We start from the raw sequence: 26,721 nt of genomic DNA, 5'->3' as shown, positions 1-26,721 counted from the left end.
GATGGGGCAGGGGAGTCCCAGGACAGCCTCCTGTGCTGTGGGATGGGGAGCGCCCAGCACCCTCTGGGGATGGGGGTCCCAAGACACTCCCTGTGTTGTGGGGTGGGGAGCGCCCAGCACGCTCTGGGGCGGAGTGAGGGCAGACCCTGGAGAGGACAGGAGGAGGAGGAGGAAGGCCCCTGGGGGCTGCCCTGGACTCGGCTCTGCGCCGCCTCCTCGCCAGCCTCCCTGGCCGTCTGCGGCTCCAGCTCCGGCTCCGGCTGCCATTGGCTTAGCGGCCCCATCCGGGCACTTGGCGCAGCGCTACTGCTCAGCCCGAGCGGTCCCAATATGGCGGAGGTGAGCGGGGAAAGCGGACTGGGGCGCTGGGGTCCGGCCGGCTCGCTGCGGGGCCCCGCCGCCGGGAGGCCGCTCGCGTTGGTCCCGCCGGCCCGGTAACCTCCCTCCAGAGACGGGAGGCCGGCAGCAGGGCTCCGGGGGCGGCACGGGGGCTGGCTGAGCCGTCCGCACCGGGGCAGCGGGAGCCTGCGCGACTAGGCCGCGGCCGCTCGCTCTGCGGAGCGGAGTGCCGGGTCCCAACCTCGGGGCGGCGGACAGGCCCCGGGCACGGCCGGGGCGGGCTGGTTCCGTGGCCGGGGCGCGCAGAGGGGCCCCAGCGGCTAGCGAGAGGGGCAGGGGGAATTGGCCGGTGGAAGGAGACCCGGGCTGGGGTGCGGGGAGGAGGCGGCGGCCGGTCCGGCTCCCTCCGTCACTCCCTGTCACCTCCTGGCCGGGCTGGGGTGGCTGGACGGGGCTCCTTCTCCGGGGCCTGGCAGGAGACCGGGCCGGGGAGAGAGGAGATGTGGCGGAGGAGAGACAGCAAGCGAGAGACTGGGGCAGTGGGGATTGGGATGGAGGGGCAGGATGGAGGGGACGGGAGAAAAGCGCTGAGGAGGAGAAATGAGGCGTCTACCCTAGGGGGATGGGGAGAGACAGGAGATAGCGGGGAGGAGGAAGAAGAAACCTGGGCGAAGGACAGAGAGACTCCTTCGCAGAGAGCGATGCGAGGAGACAGGGAACTTGAAATGATTGAGAAATCTACCTGTTAACCTGGCTGTAGGATTCCTTCCCCGATTCCTATTTGCAGCGCATCCCTCTAACAGCTCTGCCTCTTTCTCCTTTATATTCCAGGCTTCCTTTGGAAGTTCGAGCCCAGGTTTGTCCTGTTTATTTCCTTCTATGGTCCCAACAGCTGGGTAGCGTTTGGTAGGGGTTGGGTTACAGGTGCTTCTGTCAAAGACCCACCACAAACTTTTTCTACTTCTTTACGAAGTTCCCCCTCCCCCCAGTTAGTTCACTTTAAATGTTTTATTTCCATGTCTCCAGTTTACTGCTGAATAACAGATGGAGTGTACTTTAGAGCAATTCTTTCACCAAATCTGTAGTCTCAACTAATTACCCAATTATTTATCCTTGTGTCACCTGTTTTGTTTTGGTTTTTTTAAACGTTTGGAAGTGAACTTCTTAATAAAAATATGTAGACTTAAGAGAGTGACTACCTTACTGATATCCTTTAACTACAAGATCCTAAAATTCTGATACTTGTTATTAACAAGTTTCAAACACTTTTCAGTTATTACTTACTCTTTTGTCTTAACCTTAATACTAAGTATTATTATTTATCCCCATCTAAGGCTTCAATCCTGAAAAAAATTATACACATTTAACTTTACACATGCAGATATTCCCACTGTCTTCAGTAGGACTGTTCATGTGTAAGATTAATTTCATGCATAAGTGTTTTTAGGATTGGGACCTTATTTTGCTTTTGTTCATGAACAGTTGTCATTCTCCAGATGAGCTCAAAAAGTAATTTATCTTTGATAACAAAAATTAGTCTTTATAATTTAATTGGCTGCATTTTAATTACATTTGTTAAACTTATTAATTTAAAATAAATGTTTACATATCTGAATAAAAATACTTTGTCAGATCCATTATTGAATATTCCAAGTTAGTTAAGTAAATGGTATATTTTTGTTTAAAGACTGTAAATGGAATACACTTCCCACTTTAGTTATACAAACAAATGTAAAACAAGAGAGTGCAGCAATTGGCAAGTGTAGTTTCAGAATATATAATGTACTGCATTTTATATTTGAAATTATTATTTAACAATTATGTATCTGAATACTACTTTAGAAGCTGTGGGAGGGAGCAGTGTCTAAACAATGTAACTAAAAAATTCAACATGTAAATGTAGTTATTGTAATTAAAAGGATATTATCAACTAGTTTTAGGCTCTGTAAATTTTGAGAGTTCTACAAGAACTAATACGAATTGTCAAGTTTTAATGGATGCTTTTTTTAAAATATAAAAGGAACAACTTTTGGTTTGAAATGTTTCCCTGCAGTGTTGTGAACTCAAACAATATTGTTCTAGTGAGAACTGGAAAATGAAACTGAGTGTTTGTTTTATTTCTGGATAATGAAAATAATGTTGAAAAAGAAAGTAGATGTTTAAATCTAGAAAGTGAACAAGAAATTAAATGCTTTAAAAATCTTCAGGTTAGCAATAAAGGGAAGGATCTTTAAAAATTAGTATTATGAGACTTTGCTTTTGAACCCAGAAGTAAGGTGTATGTCTTTATGAAATCTAGGACCAATATGAATGTTTCAATGAAATTTGAAATCAGTTCCTAACAAAAATATTTCTGGGCACTTTCTGCGATCTAAAAATTGCAATATAGTGCTACTGCAAAAGAACCTGAACCTGAAAGTGAAACTGAATGGAAAAGAAAGTGTAACTAGCTAGTCTGTCTTCCCTAGCTGAACAAATGCAATAAGTAAATAGAATAGTGAACAGTTAAATTTTTAAAGTTCTTTGTTTCAGTAATCTGTGATGTGGAATGTAGTCTTGTGGTGTAGAATACTTATTTTTTAAAATGTTTTAAATCTAATGGCATCCTTTCTAATATTGTCATAAAAATGTATTTAAATTAGAAAATGCAAAGCAACAGAATTGTAAAAAGAATAAAAAAGACTGTAGGTAGTCACTTAAATAATGTAGCAATTTCTGTTGGACAAGATAGTTGCCACTTACATTATATTCCAAATAAATTAATAAATGAATGTACTCGGTTTCTTGTTCTGTATCTTTCATGTATTTTATTTGTGAATTAGAACTCCAGTGGAGTTTGTTCCTCCATTCTGAATAAACTACATAGAATGCAATGAATTTTAATGAAACATCTCATTCATGGGACTAAATTCTTCTGACATAGGTGCTCAATTCTTATTTTGCTATTAGAAGAAAGTGGATTCATCAGAACAGCTTTGAAGCTAGGCTGGCTATTCTAACAGTGAAAAGATATGCTCATCTCTGGTCAAAAACAGGCTCCACAAGCAACATTCTGCTTCTAGTTACAGCATCAAATCTAAAACCTTGTGTCAGAACTATATTTTACATTGTAATGCTCATTTTGGACATGTTTTTTAAGAATCTCGTGGTTCTTATCTTATACACAGTAAAATGTGTAGATAGGACTAGACTTTCTGCAATTGACCTAATTTGCTTCACTTTCAACATAATCTCCTTAGATCTCCAAGTGGCTCAAAATGCAGAGCAAAAAATTGTACCTACAGTTTACAGGTACAAAAATGGAGTTCCAGTTAAAGCCACTTGAAAACTTGTTACTCTCTAGATATAGAGTAAGGATTGACCTTTCATTTAAAAGAATGCACACAGTCTTATTTTGATTATAGTATGGCTTTGTATGTTGGTAAAGTGATTCATATTATTTTTCTTGTAGTTGGCTCTTTATCTTCTGAGGATCATGATTTTGACCCTACTGCTGAAATGTTAGTACATGACTATGATGATGAGAGAACTCTTGAAGAGGAGGAAATGATGGAGGAGGGCAAAAACTTCAGCTCTGAAATTGAAGATTTAGAAAAGGTAGGAGAGTGGCTTTTGACCTTCTTTTCCTAATCATACAGCTACACTGTACTTACTTTAGTAAATACAAAGGATGTTCTACCTTCTCTTTCATTTATCTTGTTTAAGGAAATTCCATTGAAACAATCGTAAATGCCTTTGCAGCCAATTTAAAATAGTCAGATTTAGCTATTGGATAAAGTGGGTGGATCTTCAGTTCGAAGTTACAACAGGACTCAGTTGATCAGTTCCAAAGATTTCAGAGCTGTGTTAATTAAAAGTACTTCCCTTCTAATTAATATGACAATAGTGCTTTTGCTTTGGAAGAGAAATTACTTACCCATGGAACAAGTTTGTCTTGTGTTTATAGTATCTGATACCACTGTCTCAGTTCTTGTTTTTATTAAGTGGGAAATGTATTAAAAGCATACACCACAAATAGTATTTAATGAGGACTAGTTTCATGTCAAATCGGAATATTGATAAAGCACGGTATAAACTATTTTATCATGGCCATGATTTCATTCTTACCATCAATTGCTTTATTCCATAGCCTTGTTTAAGTATTATGGGCCAAATAATGGTGGTTCTGAGTCAGAAAATGGGTGTAAGTGAGTTTAGCTTGCATCAATTTGCCATTCTGTAAATGGGCAAAATAATTTGGCCCCTCCTGCTTTATTTTACACTCTTCTGTTAGTAGCTTTTCCTGTTACACCCCATCTTCATCCTTGTCTGCGTGTCACCCATTTTGCAAATCCACTGAATGTCAAATTGATGATAGTTGTACTGTGGATTGCTGAGCTGCTTATAGCACCATTCACATACCTGCAGAAATCTAATCCAGAGATTTCCAAGGAGATGCACGTGGTACCACCAGATCTGAAATTGGCTGTATATGTTTAATAATGCAAGGTTGTATTTGCTGTATGTGGGACAACACTGCACATTGGTAGGCTTCCATACCACCAACTCTCTTTTAGAAATTACCAATTTTTGTTGTAGGTTTCATACATGAAGTTGTAAATCAGAAATAACATGGTTTTAAAAACTACACTGGGTAAACTATTACTCCACAAAATTACCTATTTGCTGCTATTTTGGAAGAGAGAGAGAATCAGTGCCAATAAATTAAAGGATATATTGTTTTAGGTCACAATCCTGCAAAGATTTAAGCATGTGCTTAACTGTACTCACTGTGAGAAGTCTTTGCTGGGGCCTTAGATGACTACAAGAAAAAAATCACTTAATCAGAATGTGAGTTCAACAAGAATTTTAAAACAATATTTTTATATCTCCATTGATATGAATCAGGCAACTGAATAATACCTGGGAATTGCCATTTTGTTAATTGCAATAGGAAATACAGCCTGATGACAAGTAACAAGACAAGATTATCAAAAGCTGCTGGTATGCAGTTGCCCTCCCCAGTTCTTCCTCAGCTCACCTTCTTCGTCAGTCTCCCTATTTTTTTCTCCTCCTCCTTCCTTCCCCAAAACAAAAAAACTGGGAAATCAGTATAAAAAGTATTTTTGGGGGTGGGTAGAAGCAAAAACTAACAATTCCTGTGAAAATCTGTTGCTGGCTGCTTTTTTTTCTCTCTGGCTGCAGCTGTGATTATAACATCTTGCCACATTTTCAGTCTTTAAGTTGATAATATGGTTGCTTCCTGCTTCACTATTTCATATTTTTAAATATACAGCGGACCCTCGCTAGAGCGCGCATCGCTAGAGTGTGGATTCGCATATAGTACGGTGATGGATCCCAAATTTTAAATAGGGATCCATGGTAATGCGGCCCCTGCTATAACGCGGTACCGCACATGGATCCCAAATCCCACGTTCTAGCGAGGGTCCGGTGTATCTGGTATCATAAAGAAATTTTAGTTTAGTTAATCATACTTTACACTGGATCAAGTGATTTATAAACTGTTTTTATATTCAGTTAATATTTACTTCTAAGCCTTTTCTTGTGTGTGTGTGTGTATATATATATCCAGTAAATCATTTTTGGAGAAATTTGAAACAGATTTTGAATGTGCCTCAGTATGTGATTATGAGCTAAATTCAGCCATGTGTTCAAAAAATTTGAAATACTTACCCAATTTTTTTTCTAAAAAGACAGTATTCTTCTTTTTGGAATTGGAGAGTTATAATCCTTTTCAATTCACTATTAAACTATTTCAAAATTAATCTTGTCTCTTTGTGCCTGTACAACAATATGAAGTATTTGACAATGTTAAAATGTTAAATATTTATAACTTTTCTTATATTAGGAAGGAAGCATGCCTTTAGAAGATTTACTGGCTTTCTATGGCTATGAACCTACAATTCCAGTTATAGCAGGTTCCAGTGCAGATAGCTCCCCAAGTGAACTTGCGGATGAACTGCCAGATATGACTCTGGACAAAGTAAGTCAAAAACATTTTTATCTGTATTTAAGTTTAAAACTAGGAACCTGCGTGATCTTTGTCTTTCTCTTGGTAATACAGAAGTTATTGACACCTATTCGTCTGAATGCAAAGTATCCACACTAGTCCTCTTAATGGACATTGAGAATCTGACTCTGATTTTACTTACTTACAGTACGCTTGTAAATGAGGCACAATTTCATTAAAGTTATTGATGCTAAATGAGCATAAAAGAAAGTAGAACCAGTTCTTGAGTCATTTGTAATGTTAAAGACTTATAGTTTTATTTTGTTTAATATCACTTTTTAAAAAGTTTAAATTTGGAACTTTCAGTAATGTGTGTGAAGCTGGGGAGTATTATTTATGGCTTCAAATATATATATATATATATATATATATATACAGCTTATCAAAATTTCTGTGGATACACAATTAATTTGAAAACTTGCTCCTGAATACTTTGGAGCGTTTCTTTCAACTGGATATGAAAAGTATTAGATTTGTGGCAGGTGAGAGAGAAACTTTCAGATATGCAGAGACTGGGTGTATTATGCAATTAGTACAAAACCTGAAACTTTAGTGTTTTAAATTGTGACTCTTGGAGATGGTTTTTCCAGTTCTCCTGAACTTTTAAACTGACTGCTGTGCACTTTAGAGTCCATTAGGATGCACATTTCAGTGTTACCGTATGGTTACAAAAAAACGTGGTCTGGATTGTTACCTGATGCATATCCATATGCAGTTCTTCCTCTTCCACACAGAGAAGTTGGAAAGGGAGGCTCAGATGCATCTACAATCTCTGTAGAAGTTGCTGTTCACTATTAGCAGAAGGAGACTGAGTGGGGCAGGACAACAGGATTCACATAATCCTTTGTGCAGTCCTGCAGAGAACCCTCAGAAAAAGAAATATGGGTCTGGGCTGTATTAATTCTTCCACAGAGTTCTGGGGGCGACGTGGTCAGTGATCAGTTCCTGGTAGTGCAGCTCCAGTGGAGCTGTGATGCTAGGACTAGGGGAAGCTCCAGAGGGGCCAAGTTGATGCACAGCCACAGGGTCTCCAGAGATCCCTGGGCTGCTTCAGGTTTGGGGGCAATCCCCGGTGGGTTTTTTCACTTGGGGCAACTCTCTGTCCCAACCCCCTCTCCCAACCCCACCCCCCCCTCCCCCGGGGTTTTAATGAGGTCAGGATGAAGAACCTCAGAGTCAGCTCTGGAGTGAGTGGTAAAAAACACTTTCACACTGTTTTTGGTTTCTATACTTCAAAAATCTTAGGAATATGATTCTGATTTTTTTGTGTTTAAGTTTTTGGGGAGTGTAGAAGAATAGAATAAATTTTGGTAAAAAGTTAGATAATGTGTTTGCTAATATAACCTCTAACTTGCTAGTGCAAAGGCTACCAACCTATTCTTTGATTTTCTTTCTTTAATGATACAGGAGGAAATAGCTAAAGACCTCTTGTCAGGTGATGATGAAGAAACACAGTCTTCTGCTGATGACTTGACACCATCAGTTACTTCACATGAAGCTACAGACTTCTTTCCTCGACCTTTAAGATGTAAGAAAACTAATGCTATAGTAGTGCTGAAACATTCTAAGCGCTGTATAGATGTATAGAAAGATTGTCCTAATTACAAAATTAGGGCGCAATCCTGTAAGGTGCTGACACCATTGATTTTACTGGAAGTTGAGGTACACTGGCACTTCGCAGGATGTTCTAAGGGTATCATTTTTTTGTTGAGATTACTGATGATGCAACTATAGAATCTGATACTTTTCCATTGAGTTGTGATCACAGAAAAAATATGATGGGTTAATTTCTTGACAAATACCCGGTTATTAATTTGGCTTTTATTTGGAGTGCCCTCTTGTCCTTGTTTACAGGAAAGGGTAAAGAGGAGCACACAATCAACTTTCTTTTAATCTACTATTTGTTATTTTATATCTCTACCATATCTTCTCTCATACTTCTTTCCAAATTGATACATACATGTTTAGCTCAATATTTTAAATGGCCCTGAAACAGCTGGATAACAGAATTTAAAATGGACAATGTAGAGAAAGGTTGCCTTTCAGATTACTTTGCTGTGGTTAACTCCGGGTTAAATTGTAGTACTAGTATCTTTCTGTTGCTGTTTCCCAGACCTATACTTGCAGTGCCTTTGAGACAAATTAACATAGGAAAATTATCTTATTTCCTTTGACAGTCAGCTATCCATTTCTAACACAATCAGTTGCAGTGAAAGTACCTTCTACTGTTTAACTTTTATGCTGCAGTTCCACAGAAAAGCAAATTATTAAGAGCTATTGACCATTGTCTCTAAATGAAAGCAGATGCTCTTGTTTAGTTTTAAAGTAAAGTAAAACAGATGCAGTCATGTAGTTCTATGTGCAAACTGTAAAATAATGCTAAGTAACACTTTTTTGTGTGTGTGTGTGCGTGCATATAAAGCAAACACTACGTATGACGGAGATAAGGAATCGGATGGTGAAGATGTTGAGGCAGACACTTGTAATTCATCTGAAGATTTGAGGAAGGTAACTGAAGTATTAATTACTTACGCATAATAAATCTCAGTGGAATTTTCTTACAGTTTGTTTTTATTTCAGATTCTTTTTTTATGTATCTAAGACAGTGCTTTAATCCTGGAATCAAATGCATCTTGTATTGACATTTTTAATGCTCACATGTCTGAGAGTGTAAAGTTAAAGTGTGTGCATGTGTGATTTTTGTCTGTTTGTTTTGTTTTAAACCTTCAGGAAATAATGGTTGGTTCACAGTATCAGGCTGAAATACCACCTTACCTGGGCAAGTACAGTGATGACGAAAAGGGTAAGTTCTTCTGTTTTACTTCTGCTTGTTTAAATAAAAATATTAAAGTTTACTTAAAAATCATGAGGTAAAAAATTGACTTCAGAAGTTATAACAATAATAGCCAAGACAAAATAGACAAAACAGCGCAACTAAATTATCTCATTGTAATATTTAATCCCAATGAATAACTTTGGGTATAAAATTCTCATTGAAAAGGAGAAATAAGAAAAATCAAATATTAAACCGGAAGGATAATAATACTAGATGGAACCATAAAATGGCTCCAGGAAGAGCTTGTTACCCACAGAAAATTCAAACTGCAATTGATCGTGAGATCCATTATTCAGTGACCTTCAGAAAGAGCATCTTTGCTTGTCTTTTAGAGAGGTCAGGCACTTCAGCCATAATCAAAGAATATTATTGTATTGCCTTTAGACTGGCATAGCTTTGTGGGATACAAAACTGCTGCAGGAAAACATTAAGCAACAAATTCCGTTCTAAATAATTTCCTTTTATTGGCTGAGTAGTTTTGGAAAGAGAGAAATCCTGTGATCATTCTATAAATGTGCTTTTTTTTATACCATTTGTTGCATAATTCTGTCCCTATCTAAAATTGAGGTAAAAATTAGTTTCAGTAGGAAAAAAGTGGATTTATTCAGTTTAGATGAGATTTTTATCTGATTACCATTACCATCCAGAAAGTTGGGGCAGAAACAGCTGTAGGATTCAGAAAAGGTAAGTATTAAAACTGAAACTTCCTCACTTCCAGATACATTAGGAAATCTTGGAACTGATTGTCCAGTGCATCAATAACTGGATGGTATTCATTTTTTTTCTGTATACTTTCAAAATTGTTTTGAATGACCTTTTCTACCTGTAAAATTTTATCGGAAAGCAAATCTAATCAAACACAAGCCTGTGGGTGCTTTTGTTGTTTTCAGATTCCATTATGCCATTTGTCTATAACTCTATTCCTCTGTATCCTTTCTGGAATCACTTTTAATAATTTAAAGTTAAATACAATGATCGGGAAATACGACCGCCTTAAAACAGTTGAATATAGTGCTAAGTAGTTTGGCTATTAAAGAAAAAATGACATCTGGAAAGCCTAAGGATAGGGCGTAGGAGAGAACAGCTGAGAGGTTTATACAGCTGTAATATTACACGAGTCTTGTTATGGGTTTTTTGTTTTTTAATAAAACTCCTGACGTTTCCTAAGACTTCATTTTAGAAATTAGAAGTATATGAAATGTACATCCTTGGTAACAGTGACAAAAGCAGTGGTGATTCTGGTGGCGTGGGCTTTGTGTTCCCTGGGACAGCTCTAAATTCAGTCTTGTAATGTTACTGTTTGTGAAAACATCTTCTATTCTTGGGCAGCAAAAGTATCTTATAAGGTGACGGGGTTTTTTTTGTTTGTTTTTAAATCCCTCCTCATTTTAGGAGGTGCAGATCCTCCTCACTCTCTTGGGCTGTACCAGCCTTTGATTCCTTTGACTGCCTTGAATCAGATAATTTATCTAATTTTGCATTGTTTTCAGACTGTATGAAATGTTAAATGTAATGTCAAAAATGTCTGTTCGTAACATTAAATATTTTAATAGCAGGCAAACTGGGATTTAAATTTGAATGAATGTTTGCTGCTAATGATGATTAACGTTCAAGTCATGTCTCGTTTTTTGTTATACGTAGAAGATATTTATAAAAGCCACTTACTTGCACATTAGATTTTTTCCAATGTGATTTGATATAAGATGTATAAATGCACAACCCAAACTCATTATAGAACTTGTATGTCCCTTATGCTAGTAGTTGATGACTATTTGAGCCAGAAATCCCAATATTAGCGTCAAGACAGCCCTTCTAATAATATATAGCAACAAGCTTTTTTGAAGACAGTGATTGCTTAGTCACCTGCTTTTTTACAGCATGGAAAGTGTTTGAACTGAGTGAGGAATAAATGTAGTGCTAGAATTCATATTTTTTACTGCTCATTTATTGGTTTATTCTTTTTTACTGTTTTCAATGATTGTGTGCAACTCTAAGCAAACAGAGGTGTGACTATATTCACTAGTTTGTAAAACACCCAACTTCATCATGTGTAAATATGCATAAATTTCTTGATTTGAATTCTCTAGTGGCCAGTAGATTTTTTGGTGACAGGTCCTTGTCCTTTGAATTCAGTCCCTTCCCTCCTTGTTCCAAAATAGCCTGAAGCTGTTAACTTTGTGGCACAGTGCAAGGCATATCTCTTCAGTGAAGTATATGGTATTTGTGCATGTGACAAGGTGCTGTCAATGTGTTTGATCTGATTACCTCTAGCTATTTTCTTGTTTTCTATCTTTGGGGAAGCTGCTGATTTCTTAAGTCGTAGTTCTAAAACATTTGTGCCAGAAGCTAATGTATATAAATTCAGTGGGGCCATATAAATTTACATCTGCTGATATTTGGTCTACAATATGAAAAACAGGATAGGTGTGCATGCTTGCTTACACTCACAACCCTTATTTGTATCTCAATGGATTTGCCTCTTAACAGTGTATGAAAATGAAGATCAGTTACTTTGGAGACCTGAGGTGCTTTCAGAGATTAAGGTTAAAGAATACCTTTTTGAGACCTCGTTAAGAACTGGAAATGAAAAAAATATTGGAAGAATTCCTGAAGGAATACACACACGGGACAATGAACAAGTATGTTTTATATCTCCATTTATGACACATTGCCTTCAAACTAGTGTGCGTTCTCTTTGTGCGTATGTGTAACAGGTAAGAAAATAGTCAAACATTTCTTTTTCACAGGAAGTGCAAAGTAAGACTCCGATCCTGCCAGTACTTAAGCATATGCTTAATATTAAGCACGTGAATAAGGATTGGCAGGATTGGGGTCTATAATATCAATGTTTGTGATAAAGCACGTGTATATGATTATGTTCTTAACAAACAGTTCTCGGTATAACTCACATCCAGCTTTTAGATATCCACTTATATTTTCTTGTGAAACCTTATTTTAAGTGGTATGTAACTTTTTGTTTAAATTGTTTTTGTTCATGAAATTTTCATTTTATATAGTTAAAAATTAATTGACTGTTATGTGATTTGATCACTGAAGCTAGACACAGTATCTTAAACTGCTTAGCTACAAACTTTAAATGACTTGTTTTAAACAAAAATATTTCCTTAATTTCATAGGCACTCTATGAACTACTCAAATGTAACCATAATATAAAAGAAGCAATTGAGAGGTATTGCTCAAACGGAAAGGCATCTCAAGGTAAGAGATTTCTGAAATAGTATGGAATACTTTAAGACTCTCTTCAAAGTTATAATGTACAGAAATATGGAGACCAGGTTCTCAGCCTTAGGTCATTACCCTTTTCACTACCTGAATGGGACAAAGTGGATGTAACGTGACTGTAGCTGGCCAGTTGGGAATTTCTACTGGAGGAGTTCACAGCTGGTGTAAAGGTGGCAGAGCCAGTTCCTACACCACCAGCAGTTTCACTCTTCCCTACTCTGGTGGGGTAGGGAGGAAGTGGAGCACAGCAAGATTGTGGCATTTCTCAGCAGTTTATAGTACTTCTGAGATCAGAGCCAGCTATCTTAAGTTAGAGCAGACTACAGGCTGCTCTAACTCATGTCAAGGCTGCTTGAGAATCAAGAAACCATAGCTGGCTCTGTGATGTGGCCCCACCCTTTCCTGTACCGAACCCTGAATGTATTTCATCAGCACAGGATAGCTCCACTTTATGCTTTCCTTAAAAGTTAGTAGAGCTGATCCCTACAAATAACAGAGGGATTGGTCTTTCACTCCCTGTAGTTCCCTTTCACCCTATGCACAGATGAAAGCAAAGGCACACTTGGGGCTTGGTACTGCAGAAACCTCTTCTGTATAGTGCTAATCTCCTTCAACTGCCATAGATCTAAAAAGAAACTTAGGTGCCTAAGGAACTTTAATGGTGGAAACTCTGGCACCTAAGGATTTTATGTGCCTCCGTGGTCAGGCAGCAGCTAAGCAAGGGTTTTGAGGATCTTGGTGGTGCCTAAATCATGGATTTTGCTACTTAAAGTAGCAGTTAGGTGTCCAAGCTCTTTTGTGCATCTGGACCTGGATGACTAAAAATAAATAAACTAAAAAAATTAATAAATGAAACTCTGTAACTATCCTTCATCATTCAGTGAACAAAATAGTGCATCCAGAGTTGATGATTAGCCGATTCAGTCAGTTTTCTAACAGAGTATAATTAGAGGCTTCAGTGTGTTAAGAATAAGACAAAGTCTAAAGAATTTAGCAGTTGCTCTTCAAAGTGCATGTGGATTTTCATGAATCTTACAGTACAAATGTTTGTAACTCAGTATCTGATGGAAATTATCTGAAAATAATTGCTGTTCTTATTTTGGGAATCATCTAGAAGAGATGACAGCTTGGACAGAAGAAGAATGCAGAAACTTTGAACATGCACTTCTGATTTACGGGAAAGATTTTCATCTCATACAGAAAAATAAGGTAAGTGTTATGTATTTAAATTGGATGGAGAGAGGTATTTTAGTCACTTAAAATCTATAAAAGCAACTAATTTATCAGAAGCAGTGCCTAGAGTGAAATAAGCGGCAATGTATTATAGCTGATATGTGATTTGCATGCTCACTTTACCACAAACATCATTCAACAGTCAACATTTTCAAGATCAGTCAACCTATTAGTCTCTGAAATAGTGTTGTATTCACATTGCATTCATTTATGCATTTATAATATAATTTTGTTGTGTTATCCTCTATGCTGCTCTGGCTTTGCACTGCCGTGGATTCATTCTCTGAGTCTAGATCAGGCAAAATAATAAAATATATCCTAATTAGCCTATCCATCTCATAGCCACCAGGCCATAGGGCTCAGCCACTAAGGTGCTGGCAGGAAAGTGGAGTACTGTGCAATTGTCATTCAACAGTAATTCTTTTGGCTAAGGAGTGGCGATGTAAACTGACTCAGCAAGGAGACCCATCTACCCCTCAAATGGAAGGATGGACGCTACTGTAGGGGGATGGAGGGGAAGGAATAATACATGGAATAAGAGCCTAGATAGACTTAAGGATTGGTACTCTCAGAAACTTTTTCTCCTTTGTATAAGGGAAACAAGTATATATGAAACCTCAAATTGCACAGTGCATGTAGATTCATGGATAATAGAGATAAAATGGATCTTCTGGATCATCTAGACCATCTCTGAGGACTACTTCCATTTTAATAGTCTAGTTTTGCACACACCTGGTGTCGGAGACTGGGCAGTCTCCGCTAACTAACCTTACAAAAAGGAGGGTTTCCATTATACCTTACTTATTTTCTCTTTTAGCTTATTACTCTTCATACTGCTCTTAGCTTTCCTCCCTTTTTTTCTTAACAATTTATGAAGAGTCAAAATGTGCAGTTATGAAATGAGATTGAGCCATTAGTCTGCTCAGCTACAGAAAATCCAGTCTTTTTTTAAAAAAAATAAGTTTTACATTGAGACTGAGTGAGTGTCCAGGACAGAAATTAAATTGTCTTATCAAGTGGATATAAAATAAGTACTTTTTCCAAATTTGTATTATTAGAAGACTCTCTTAATCAAAAATGTAACTTGCTCTTGCTATGGGAATAGTCTAACTAAAGAGAATGTACGAGAATGGGAAAGATGGAGAGTACTACAAACCTGCCCCCTTCACCCCTCCCCCCCCCCTTTTTTTTTTATAAACAAGCATGTTAATTCTTCCTGCCCCGTTTTAGGTGAGAACTAGAACAGTTGCTGAATGTGTAGCATTCTACTACATGTGGAAGAAATCAGAACGTTATGATTACTTTGCTCAGCAAACAAGGTTTGGAAAGAAGAGGTACAACCATCATCCAGGGGTAACGTAAGTACAGAGTGCTTGAAATATATCCTTTCTGTTGTCAGTTTTGCATCTAGAGGTTTTTCCAACTTTCATCAGGGTGGTGAAATGCTGCAGTGATGTTGGATAAAAGAAATAAAATCCATCTCCTAGTCACACACCTGTTTCTAATATAAGGATGTCTTTCTAGGGACTATATGGATCGGTTGGTAGATGAAGCAGAAGCCCTTGGTGGAGCAGTACATTCTTCAGCCTTAACTTCTAACAGCAGAACAGAGCCCATTCCTGATCAACAGCTAAGCATTCTGAACTCTATCACTGCCAATGACTTGACAGGTAAATCAAGAAAAATCAATATTGAAGGTTTAAAAGACCGTTTTCTGTTGTAACTGTACCTCAAGAAAGTCTATTTTTATTTAAATTGTGTATTCATTTTTTTTCAGCATTGACCAATAGTGTAGCTACAGTCTGCCACTCTACAGATGTGAACTGCTTGGAAGATGCCTTTTCTCCTCTGGACAGCTTACCCCGAGCACCAGTTAATCATGTGCCTGTTGTAACAGAAGAGTTGCTTACCTTGCCTAATAATGGTGAAAATGATTGTTTTAATTTATTTGAGACTGGATTTTATCACTCGGAGTTAAACCCAATGAACATGTGCAGTGAAGAGTCAGAGAGACCTGCCAAGAGATTAAAAATGGGGATTGCGGTCCCTGAATCCTTTATGAATGATGTTTCTGTAAATAACTTGGGTGTGGACTTTGAGAACCACACACATCATATTACCAGTGCCAAAATGGCTGTCTCAGTGGCTGACTTCAGCAGTCTATCTGCAAATGAGACAAACGGTTTCATTAGTGCCCACACTCTACACCAACATACTGCCCTTCACTCAGAATGATTCCAGTGGTGAACTACAAAAACAGTGGGTACTTAATGCAGCAGCAGACTTGATGAGAACTGTCAGGTTTGCTTAGTCTTTCACTGGAAGTTTGAACTTTATGACATCAGTGATGTCTTTGTATGTATAGAACTATATCTTGATTTATCAAGAATAATTTCATTTTTCAATCCATACGTGTGGAAATGTCAATGATGTTCGGCAGAGTTTGGGATTAAGAGAACTCTGGTGCAGCTTTAAGCTCTGCTTCAATTTTTTTTAAAGCCTGTAGACAGAGGTCACCATCTCAAAACCAGCACAGAAGTTGTGAACTGATTGGAGTGGCTTTTGCCGTAACAGATGCAGTGGAATAACAATGTTTACAGGTACAGATCCTGATTCCTGCTCAATGTAGCATTTTATTTTTTTTATAAGGCAGGGATGGGTTTCTTTAATTTAAACTGCACAAACAAGGATGTTTTTTAATGGAACCTTCTCTCATGTGATACTAAACTAGGGCACTTCGGTTTACAAAACAGCGAGTTCATCTTGGTGGAAGCGAGCACAAGGGACTGTATGAGCAAAGTGTGAAGACATACACTTAGATGCTGTTGCAAAAATATAGGCCATGGCTACCTTACACAGAAGTAGTTAACTGCCAGAAGGTTTCTGTGTACTTAAACTTATTGGCTAAACAAATGCATTTTAGAATATTGTATTCTGATGGGGTTTTGTCCACAACTTTGAAGAATGTAATGTAATAAATAACACCAGTTATTGTGTATCAACTTTTTTCTAAGGCAGCTGATGTATAAAGCCACAGTCTGCACAGTTTAGGATTGACCACTAAATGGTTTCTATTTGGGACACACCTTAAATTGTTTGGAGCACTGCAGTTCATTTGAGAGACTATCTAGATTTTTATATAGTGCAGTACAACCTTGAAGTATACATTTGAAAATTTTCTTTAGCATGGATTACGTTTATTTCTTTTGGCAAGTCATTTGTCTCAAAATGGCATTTCAGTACTTTTCTCAATGGGGATTGACAGAAGTACAAGTGCATCTCATACTCAAAATAATTGTTTATTCCAATCAATTTTTTGGTGAATATTCAGATGAAATTTTGGGTGACCATAAATGATTCCATTTAATACCCTTTTATTTAAGTTGTGTTACAGATTCCGACAAAACATAGTATTGGTATGTGATATGCTTCCAGAGCATACGACTTTCAGGTTTGTGCTTTTTTCATTTTTTGTTTACGAGATTCTGAAGTTTAGCCCAGTACAATTGAATTACAGTAGGCTTTCCCACACGCACCCAGACTTTTCTTTGCACTGTCTGTAATGCAGATTTAATTGCCACTAATTTGCTTGCATTTTTTTTAATGCTTAAGTTTGACTGCATTGGTAATATTTGTAGTAATTGCTTCAAGGTTATGCTGAGTAATATAGTAGTAGAGACTTTGGGTAGTATTTGAAAGGGACGAGGGTATTTATTATATATACTGTGAACTGCATTGACATCCTGAGTTTTGGATGCAGCGTACCCCCGAGTTTTCTTTACAGCATTGTAATGAAGATTGCTTTGAACTGTTTACGCAATAGCACATTTACCATAAAAATTAGTTTAGCACAGTGGACAAAAGTAGTTAGTGATAATTTGTTATCCATTCTTTAACTTAAATCTGAAATATGTAATTCTAGTAAGTACACAGTAAATAACGGGTAGCCTTGGCCCTGTGTTGTACTCTGACATTTGTAGCCAAGTTGTCAGCTTCTTGTTGCTGTGTTTTGTGCTGAACTTTGTACCTTGTTTCTTTTGTTTATGAATCAACACATTTTATGTACTTTTGTAAAATACTAGCCATATTTTTTCATTGTTATACATACAAGTTTAACTATGGGTTTACAGTGGCTGGTCTGTATAAAAATCATTACACAAAGATGACTGAATGCTTATACCAGTTGCACTTAAATGAACATGCCCATTCTCATTAGCTGATGCAGTAATATATTCAGTTTATCTATGCATTGCTGGGATCTTAATATAGACAGAGACTTGTCTAAAGTTTGGATTGTCAGCAAGTTGAATGGACACTTTAGTTATTTAATAAAGACTTTTGACCAAAATTCAGAAAATGATATGAGAGAAAAATGATTTCCAGCTAGTTTAATAGATTTTTAAATTCTAATCTTATTTAGCCTCTTGGCTAGCTAGCTGGTAACATTTACTTTTAATTCCTTGTTAAAATGAGGCAATAATTTGCAAGATTTGTAAATATGTACATTCTGCATATCTTTTTAGATATCTATTTCAGTATTTTCTGACTACTTGTGTATAGTAACATTTTTGTGCATGCTTGATGTGACATTCATAAATTTGTACCACTATGACTTTATCCTTGTAAAATAGCTATTTATTGAATTTTTCTTTTAAAAGCTGGACTTACCTATTTTTCTCTCAGTTTAAACATTTAAATGGAGAACTTGTTACTGTTTATTAAAAGAATTGCGTTTTTAAGGGTCAGCATGAAGATAACTGAATTGCAACCACATGAAGAAATTATATTGCCTTGATTCTTGGATGGTGAAGCACAATTCTTGTAACAAACTGTGATGAATTCTTTGTCCTTTGCCATGTGTTTTTTTTTCTTCATATGAACAAACCAAAAATCCATAATGGGCAATTGCAGTGTTGGTAGATGTATCTTTTCTGTACAGGGAATCTGAAGAGGATAGCTGATTCATTTAGAAGTGTAACTGGTGCTGTGATTATAGCAATACTTTTTCTTTTGTTAGTCATGTCATCTTCTCATGCTAGATTTTTAAATGTTTAGTTTTCCTCTTGTCATGGTCAAACTGCTGAATTTACTTGAAGGATGTACATTACTGTTTGCAGAATACTAAATTGTGTACAATTAGGTCAATGAATTGTGCAATTGTTTCCTGTTTTTAATTTTTAAAACTGAGGGTCAAAAATGTGTGAAAACTTCAGATCCAGTAGAACATAGTATTACTACGTAATTTAACCAAAGTCTCTAGTGAATATTTCAACTTTGAATGTAAACTAATGGATAAACTGACCAACAGGGACACACTTTGCCCAGAGTTACAAGCACATTATCTACAAAGGGGAAACTAAATACAGTAATTTATAAAATGACAAGGTTACTATTTTTTTAATGTTTTTCACTTAAAGAAGGAAATTACCGATTATTGTTTAAAATAGTATAGTTCTGATTATGGCCCATTACGCCACCAGTGATTCCAGCCTTTCCCAGTTTGAAATAAGCACCCTGTGTATAATGACCTAAACCAGTGACAATCGGAACAAGTTTTAATATCAGATGTTCAAGAGGAAGTCGCTATTGTTGCATTGGTTTTAATATTTGTACATAAACACTGATTTTTTTGAGCATTATTTTGTATTTGTTGTACTTTAATACCTGGTGTACAGTTCCAGAAATAAATGTCTGGAAACCTTTTTTTCTTTTGTAAAATTGCTTTCATGCATCTGCAACACTTTATGTATCACTTGAATATCTCCTAATGTGTGAATGTTTTTTGAGATGTGTAGGACACTCACTTTGATAGTATGGCAATATCTGATCTAGTTACTACATAGGCAAGAGAGATTCTTTGGACATCTATTGTAACAGAAAGGCACAAACAGGTTTCACTTTATCTACTCCTCTTGTAAACACCGTGGCGTCAGAACAGCACATTTTGGAGTATTCAATAGTAGTATCAATAAAATAGCACTTCTCAACTGCAGACGATTTTTAAGAAGCCTTACCCCCTCCTTGTGGGGAATGGGAATGTATCCTATCCCCCAATGTATATAGAAACTATGTCCGAGCTAAAGTGACTTGCCCAAAACCATATGAGGAGGGTTAAACCAGATTAGAATGTTTAATTCTTGGCTTCCAGTGCTCAGACCATGCCTCTCTTGAGCAAGTATATTTGAGTCATTAATTTGCAACTGAGTATTTTTAATATCCTTGATGAGATTATCAAATCTAGGAGTAATACTAATGGTGCTTGCTCAGCATTACAGCACGTAACCTCTGGGTAGCCTGCTGCCTGGTGGAATCCTCAAGCCCAAGGCAGAGAGCCAGGCTCCCCACACACTGCATGGGGAGAGCTAAGTGCCTAAGAAAAGGATCCTTAGAAAACAGCAAGCTCAGCAGGAAGCTGCCTACAGTAGCCAGGAGTGAAAAGCTGAGGAAAGGGGTGTGGAGACAACTGGGGAGAGGAGAGTGGCTTAGGCGCCTGACCTGGTGTGCCTCATTGATAGGCCAGAGGGGTGCCTCCCTCCAGTCAGGATGCCCAGGCATCCATCTTCAGCTGGAGTAAGGCACATAAGCCAGGTCACCTGCCTAGGTAGTCCGTGCCCTAGCAGCTGAATACTCCCTTCCCCTTGCTCATATTTAATAACTTTTTTTCTCTCTCCCTATTTTTCCCTGTGCTTCTGACTACCTTTTTGAGAGTGCTGTGTTCTGCTCCCCCTGCCCCAACCTCTTGGTGGCCTGCAGCAGCGTCCAACAGGTATCAGGTCCTAGATTTGCTCAGGGTAAATGTACAGGATCAGGCCTGGCTGGCAAGATAGACCCTGCTTTGTGTGAGAATGTCACTTTGGGACCTCTGGGACTCTGGCATGTGCTAAGGCTCTGAGCAGCTCATTAACTGTGAGATGGCATCAATGTTTAGGCAGCTTTGTGAATGCCAACTGGCAGAAACATGACCTATGGTGTTAGGTAGCAGCTGAGTGGCAGCTTTGAGAATGTCAGTGAGGCTAAACAGTAGATCTAGGTGCCTTAAGAGTTAGGTCACTAGAGTACCTTTGAGGATCTGAGTCTCTGCTTCCCCTCACGGGCATGCTTATAACAGTTTCTCTCAGTGGCAGCTTTCTCTGTCTAATACACACCCACAGCTTGCCAAACCAGCCCCAGTTGCTGCATTTGCAGTCGGGAAGCCATCAGCCCACACAGTTTAGCTTCTGATCAGGCCTTGCCATGCAGCTTATTACCTTAAGGGGTGACTTCTACTGTTTCCAGTTATCTCACTACAGAAAGTGATCCCTCCTTTTAGCCTGAAAGAGATCCATCAGAGGAAATGTAAATGCAGCTGCTGCCTAAACTTACCGTTGTATGGATGAAAAGAGGATCTTTTTGCTTGTTCGCCCATTTTGTCTCTTATGCTGGTCTGGTCTGAAAGAACAGAGGACTTCCTCTTTCAGTTGCTTCCATTCTTTTATGTAAGCTGAATAAATGAGTAGACACTACAAATTCTTTTGTATATTACTATATAATTTGAGACAGTAATTATGAAACTAAGCAATTAGACTACATAACTCCCTACTAAAATGAGTTCTACATTAAAGTGAATTTGAGAAACTACTATTTAGAGTATGCAAGAAAGAGACCCTTTGTTGCTACGAATCAAGCTAATATCTATTTTAACCACAAACTTAAATACTAATCAGGGTGCATACAATTAATTGTTTACAGCTATCAGAAACCAAGCAGGATACACCTAGAAATAAAGGAATTAAGAAAAAGTGAAGTGTTATAAGAAACAATGGTCAAAACTAAAATTATAGCTGCATATGATATGTCCAAAAAGCATCCTATAAGAATCAAAATGGAAGACTTGTAAAGAAATAAAATTGGTTGTAAAGTTTGCCAGTCTCTTTTGCCCTAGGTTACCACCCAATTTTTAATCTATTGCATATCAAATCTTATCACTTCTTAAATCACATCTAAGACAGCAATCACTTCATGTCTGTTTTCAACAGGAAGTACATCTATATGACAAACAATTATGGCAGAGTAGATACATTGTGCTTATTTTTGTATAAGAAATTCTGCTCAAGGTATGGAGAAGATTTGAACTAGTCAAATTAATGTTCCTAATTAAGATTTTGGAATCTCATTGTAAGGTCAATTACTCACACTGCCTTGGAAGTATTAGATCTTTGTATGGGTAATTTGAAACTAATGCTTAAAAAGAACAGGAGTACTTGTGGCACCTTAGAGACCAACAAATTTATTAGAGCATAAGCTTTCGTAGGCTACAGCTCACTTCATCGGATGCATAGAATGGAACATATAGTAAGAAGATATATATACACACACGCATACAGAGAACATGAAAAGGTGGAGTAAGAGGCTAATTAATTAAGATGAGCTATTATCAGCAGGAGAAAAAAACTTTTGTAGTGATAATCAAGATGACCCATTTAGACAGTTGACAAGAAGGTGTGAGGCTACTTAACATGGGGAAATAGACTGAATCTGTGTAATGACCCAGCCACTCCCAGTCTCTATTCAAACCCAAGTTAATGGTATCTAGTTTGCATATTAATTCAAGCTCAGCAGTTTCTCGTTGGGGTCTGTTTTTGAAGCTTTTCTGTTGCAAAATTGCCACCTTTAAGTCTGTTACTGAGTGGCCAGAGAGGTTGGAGTGTTCTCCTACCGGTTTTTGAATGTTATGATTCCTGATGTCAGATTTGTATCTATTTATTCTTTTGCATAGAGACTGTCTGGTTTGGTCAATGTACATAGCAGAGGGGTATTGCTGGTACATGATGGCATATATCACATTGGTAGATGTGCAGGTGAACAAGCCTCTGATAGCATAGCCAATGTGATTAGGTCCTATGATGATGTCACTTGAATAAATATGTGGACAGAGTTGGCATTAGGCTTTGTTGCAAGGATAGGTTCCTGGGTTAGTGTTTTTATTGTGTGGTGTGGTTGCTGGAGAGTATTTGCTTCAGGGTAGGGGGCTGTCTGTAAGTGAGGACTGGTCTGTCTCCCAAGATCTGGTCTGTCACCTTCAGCCCCCAACTAAAACCTCTCCAGCACATCATCAAAGATCTACAACCTATCCTGAAAAATGATCCCTCACTCTCACACATCTTGGGAAAAACCCTAACCCAGGAACCTGCTGATAATAGCTCATTTAAAATCTGGGAAGATGACTGGTTAATTTTAAGTGGAAGTCCCTCAAACATTGATGCATTCTTATGCTAATTAATTCTAATACATCATTTTTACATGGGTGTTAGGAGTTGACTATTAGAATTAATTAGCATAAGAATGCACCAATGTTTGAGGGACTTCCACTTAAAAATTAACCAGTCATCTTCCCAGATTTTAAATCCAACAGAGAAATTGTGTTTATTGTATTATTCATAGAGTCCAAAGCCTGAAGAGAATACTGTGATCATCTAGTCTGGCCTCCTGTGTAACACAGGCCTAAGAACATCCCCAAAATAATTCTTAGAGCAGATCTTTTAGAAAAACATCCCTTCTTTCTTTAAAAATTGTCAGTGATGGAGAATCCTTCAGTGATCCTTGGTGAATAGATTAACCATTGGACCAATCAAAAATGTATACCTTGTGTCCATTCTGAATTTGTATAGCTTCACCTTCCAGCCATTGGATTATGTTCAGTTTAGAAATCTGATTTGTCATCATGCTGGTAATTAAGTTCCTAACAATTCTACATTACCTTCTCCTCTACTCCATTACCCTTTGAACAGCAGCATTTACTGAAACCCATTAAGATTTTATAAAATAAGGTCTTGTATTTCTTTGTGTAGCTAAGTAACAGAAATCTAAAGAATGCACAAGTTTTGTTTATATATAAAACCATTTAATGTCCTCCCACTTTACTGCATTGTTCTTATATCTTTCTCCATCCCCTCATGTCTGCTTAACCTCAATACCACCACCTGCCCAGCTTCCCACCATCTTGATTTACCTCCTGGATGTGTCTGGTAGCTAATAGCTGTATCCTGCTGCTGGTTCTGCTCTCCTAAAGGTAGTTTTTGGTTCTCTCTTGCTACCAGCAGGGAGATAGTGGCTGCAACTGCCAGATCTAATCCAGGTTCTTGTGAGGACTCTTAGAATCATAGAATATCAGGGTTGGAAGGGACCCCAGAAGGTCATCTAGTCCAACCCCCTGCTCGAAGCAGGACCAATTCCCAGTTAAATCATCCCAGCCAGGGCTTTGTCAAGTCTGACCTTAAAAACCTCTAAGGAAGGAGATTCTACCACCTCCCTAGGTAACGCATTCCAGTGTTTCACCACCCTCTTAGTGAAAAAGTTTTTCCTAATATCCAATCTAAACCTCCCCCACTGCAACTTGAGACCATTACTCCTCGTTCTGTCATCTGCTACCATTGAGAACAGTCTAGAGCCATCCTCTTTGGAACCCCCTTTCAGGTAGTTGAAAGCAGCTATCAAATCCCCCCTCATTCTTCTCTTCTGCAGGCTAAACAATCCCAGCTCCCTCAGCCTCTCCTCATAACTCATGTGTTCTAGACCCCTAATCATTTTTGTTGCCCTTCGCTGGACTCTCTCCAATTTATCCACATCCTTCTTGAAGTGTGGGGCCCAAAACTGGACACAGTACTCCAGATGAGGCCTCACCAATGTCGAATAGAGGGGAACGATCACGTCCCTCGATCTGCTCGCTATGCCCCTACTTATACATCCCAAAATGCCATTGGCCTTCTTGGCAACAAGGGCACACTGCTGACTCATATCCAGCTTCTCGTCCACTGTCACCCCTAGGTCCTTTTCCACAGAACTGCTGCCTAGCCATTCGGTCCCTAGTCTGTAGCGGTGCATTGGGTTCTTCCGTCCTAAGTGCAGGACCCTGCACTTATCCTTATTGAACCTCATCAGATTTCTTTTGGCCCAATCCTCCAATTTGTCTAGGTCCTTCTGTATCCTATCCCTCCCCTCCAGCGTATCTACCACTCCTCCCAGTTTAGTATCATCCTCAAATTTGCTGAGAGTGCAATCCACACCATCCTCCAGATCATTTATGAAGATATTGAACAAAACCGGCCCCAGGACCGACCCTTGGGGCACTCCACTTGATACCGGCTGCCAACTAGACATGGAGCCATTGATCACTACCCGTTGAGCCCGACAATCTAGCCAGCTTTCTACCCACCTTATAGTGCATTCATCCAGCCCATACTTCCTTAACTTGCTGACAAGAATACTGTGGGAGACCGTGTCAAAAGCTTTGCTAAAGTCAAGAAACAATACATCCACTGCTTTCCCTTCATCCACAGAACCAGTAGTCTCATCATAAAAGGCGATTAGATTAGTCAGGCATGACCTTCCCTTGGTGAATCCATGCTGGCTGTTCCTGATCACCTTCCTCTCATGCAAGTGCTTCAGGATTGATTCTTTGAGGACCTGCTCCATGATTTTTCCAGGGACTGAGGTGAGGCTGACTGGCCTGTAGTTTCCCAGATCATCCTCCTTCCCTTTCTTAAAGATTGGCACTACATTAGCCTTTTTCCAGTCATCCGGGACTTCCCCCGTTCGCCACGAGTTTTCAAAGATAATGGCCAATGGCTCTGCAATCACAGCCGCCAATTCCTTCAGCACTCTCGGATGCAACTCGTCCGGCCCCATGGACTTGTGCACATCCAGCTTTTCTAAATAGTCCCTAACCACCTCTATCTCCACAGAGGGCTGGCCATCTCTTCCCCATTTTGTGATGCCCAGCGCAGCAGTCTGGGAGCTGACCTTGTTAGTGAAGACAGAGGCAAAAAAAGCATTGAGTACATTAGCTTTTTCCACATCCTCTGTCACTAGGTTGCCTCCCTCATTCAGTAAGGGGCCCACACTTTCCTTGGCTTTCTTCTTGTTGCCAACATACCTGAAGAAACTCTTCTTGTTACTCTTGACATCTCTTGCTAGCTGCAGCTCCAGGTGAGATTTGGCCCTCCTGATTTCATTCCTACATGCCCAAGCAATATTTTTATACTCTTCCCTGGTCATATGTCCAACCTTACACTTCTTGTAAGCTTCTTTTTTATGTTTAAGATCCGCTAGGATTTCACTATTAAGCCAAGCTGGCTTCCTCTTACATAGGAGCAGGCCCTAAGGAAGGCTGTTTAGCTGGTTTCTCATTTTCAGCAGCATTAACAAGGAGGAGCCAGCCCCCCGTGGTCTGCTCACACTCTGCCGAATGCAGCTGAAGGCCTGCAGTCCTGGATTACCTTAAAAAACATTCCAAGCTAGTAGTGCTGGAATAAGGAAGCCGTTCTGAGTAAAACGGCAGTAAACGTGACCTCCCTAGTTTTAAGATGAGTATACTTTAAATGATAATTTCTTAAAGCTATTAACATACAAGTAGGATGATGACAATTAATGGCTTTGGGTTGCATTGCTGCTTGGAGATTAAACATAGTTAACACCCGTTTCTTCTAAAATGCCAAGACTAGTAATTTCCATATGGCTGTAAACTTCACTTTGTGCCAAACACACAAGAAGATACAATAGCCCCAGAGTCTGAGTGCTGCACTGGTCTTCTTATGGGTGAGAGAGAAAGAAAAGGCACTGGTTACTGTCCTTGTCATCCAGGCTCTTCTTCAGAGGTCCACCAGCTCTGCTGCTTGCTCTGATTTCTTGATGGGGTGGCCTTGCACTTAGCAATCTTCTGCTAAGGCTAGGCCCCTCTAAAGCAATTCATGATTCAGTCTCAGATGAGGTGAGAAGATCAAATGGCAAAGAAGGGAAGTGGGTTCCCAGGTTGGCCTTTGAAGAGGACACTGGTGAGAATAGCAGACCACCCTGCTTCCTGTTTAGCATTAGCACTGTGAAAGGAAATAGCATGTACTGGAACCAGTGCTGTGTCCTGACCCTACCCTCAAAACAAAATGTGAGGTTTGCTTGCAGCTTTCGGACAAAGGCTGGGGGAATTATACTTTGCTTCACCAGACCTAAAGGCTGAAACGTTCTCTACAGTTTATGAAAATAAAATTTTCAAATAGTGCTTCAAAGAATTTGTGTTGGGGAATGATCA

The 26,721-nt window shown here is 38.8% G+C and overlaps 1 protein-coding gene across 3 annotated transcripts; it reads left to right on the top strand.

The window, feature by feature from the left end:
- The first annotated feature begins 239 nt into the window (after positions 1–239).
- On the top strand, positions 240–19,364 carry MIER3 (MIER family member 3). Of its 3 annotated transcripts, XR_007356636.2 has the most exons (14): positions 240–339; positions 1,171–1,195; positions 3,791–3,936; positions 6,188–6,322; positions 7,757–7,877; positions 8,772–8,857; positions 9,080–9,152; positions 11,673–11,824; positions 12,323–12,404; positions 13,543–13,637; positions 14,892–15,019; positions 15,186–15,331; positions 15,439–16,261; positions 17,045–19,364. XR_007356636.2 is itself a non-coding variant. In XM_048849799.2 (13 exons), exons 1-13 carry the CDS (start codon positions 331–333, stop codon positions 15,894–15,896), a joined length of 1,653 nt encoding a protein of 550 aa, XP_048705756.1. In that variant the 5' UTR covers positions 240–330; the 3' UTR covers positions 15,897–19,364. The 3 variants fall into 3 exon arrangements, 2 of the variants coding, with proteins under 2 accessions (XP_048705756.1, XP_048705755.1); XM_048849799.2 differs by having other exon boundaries at positions 13,546–13,637; positions 15,439–19,364; XM_048849798.2 differs by having other exon boundaries at positions 15,439–19,364.
- The last annotated feature ends 7,357 nt before the right edge of the window (positions 19,365–26,721 follow it).

This window comes from Caretta caretta, chromosome 5, assembly GCF_965140235.1.
Source record: "Caretta caretta isolate rCarCar2 chromosome 5, rCarCar1.hap1, whole genome shotgun sequence".
Lineage (NCBI taxonomy): Eukaryota > Metazoa > Chordata > Testudines > Cheloniidae > Caretta > Caretta caretta.
Note: the sequence above shows the minus strand (reverse complement) of the source record. Positions and strands in the feature narration are given on the sequence as shown.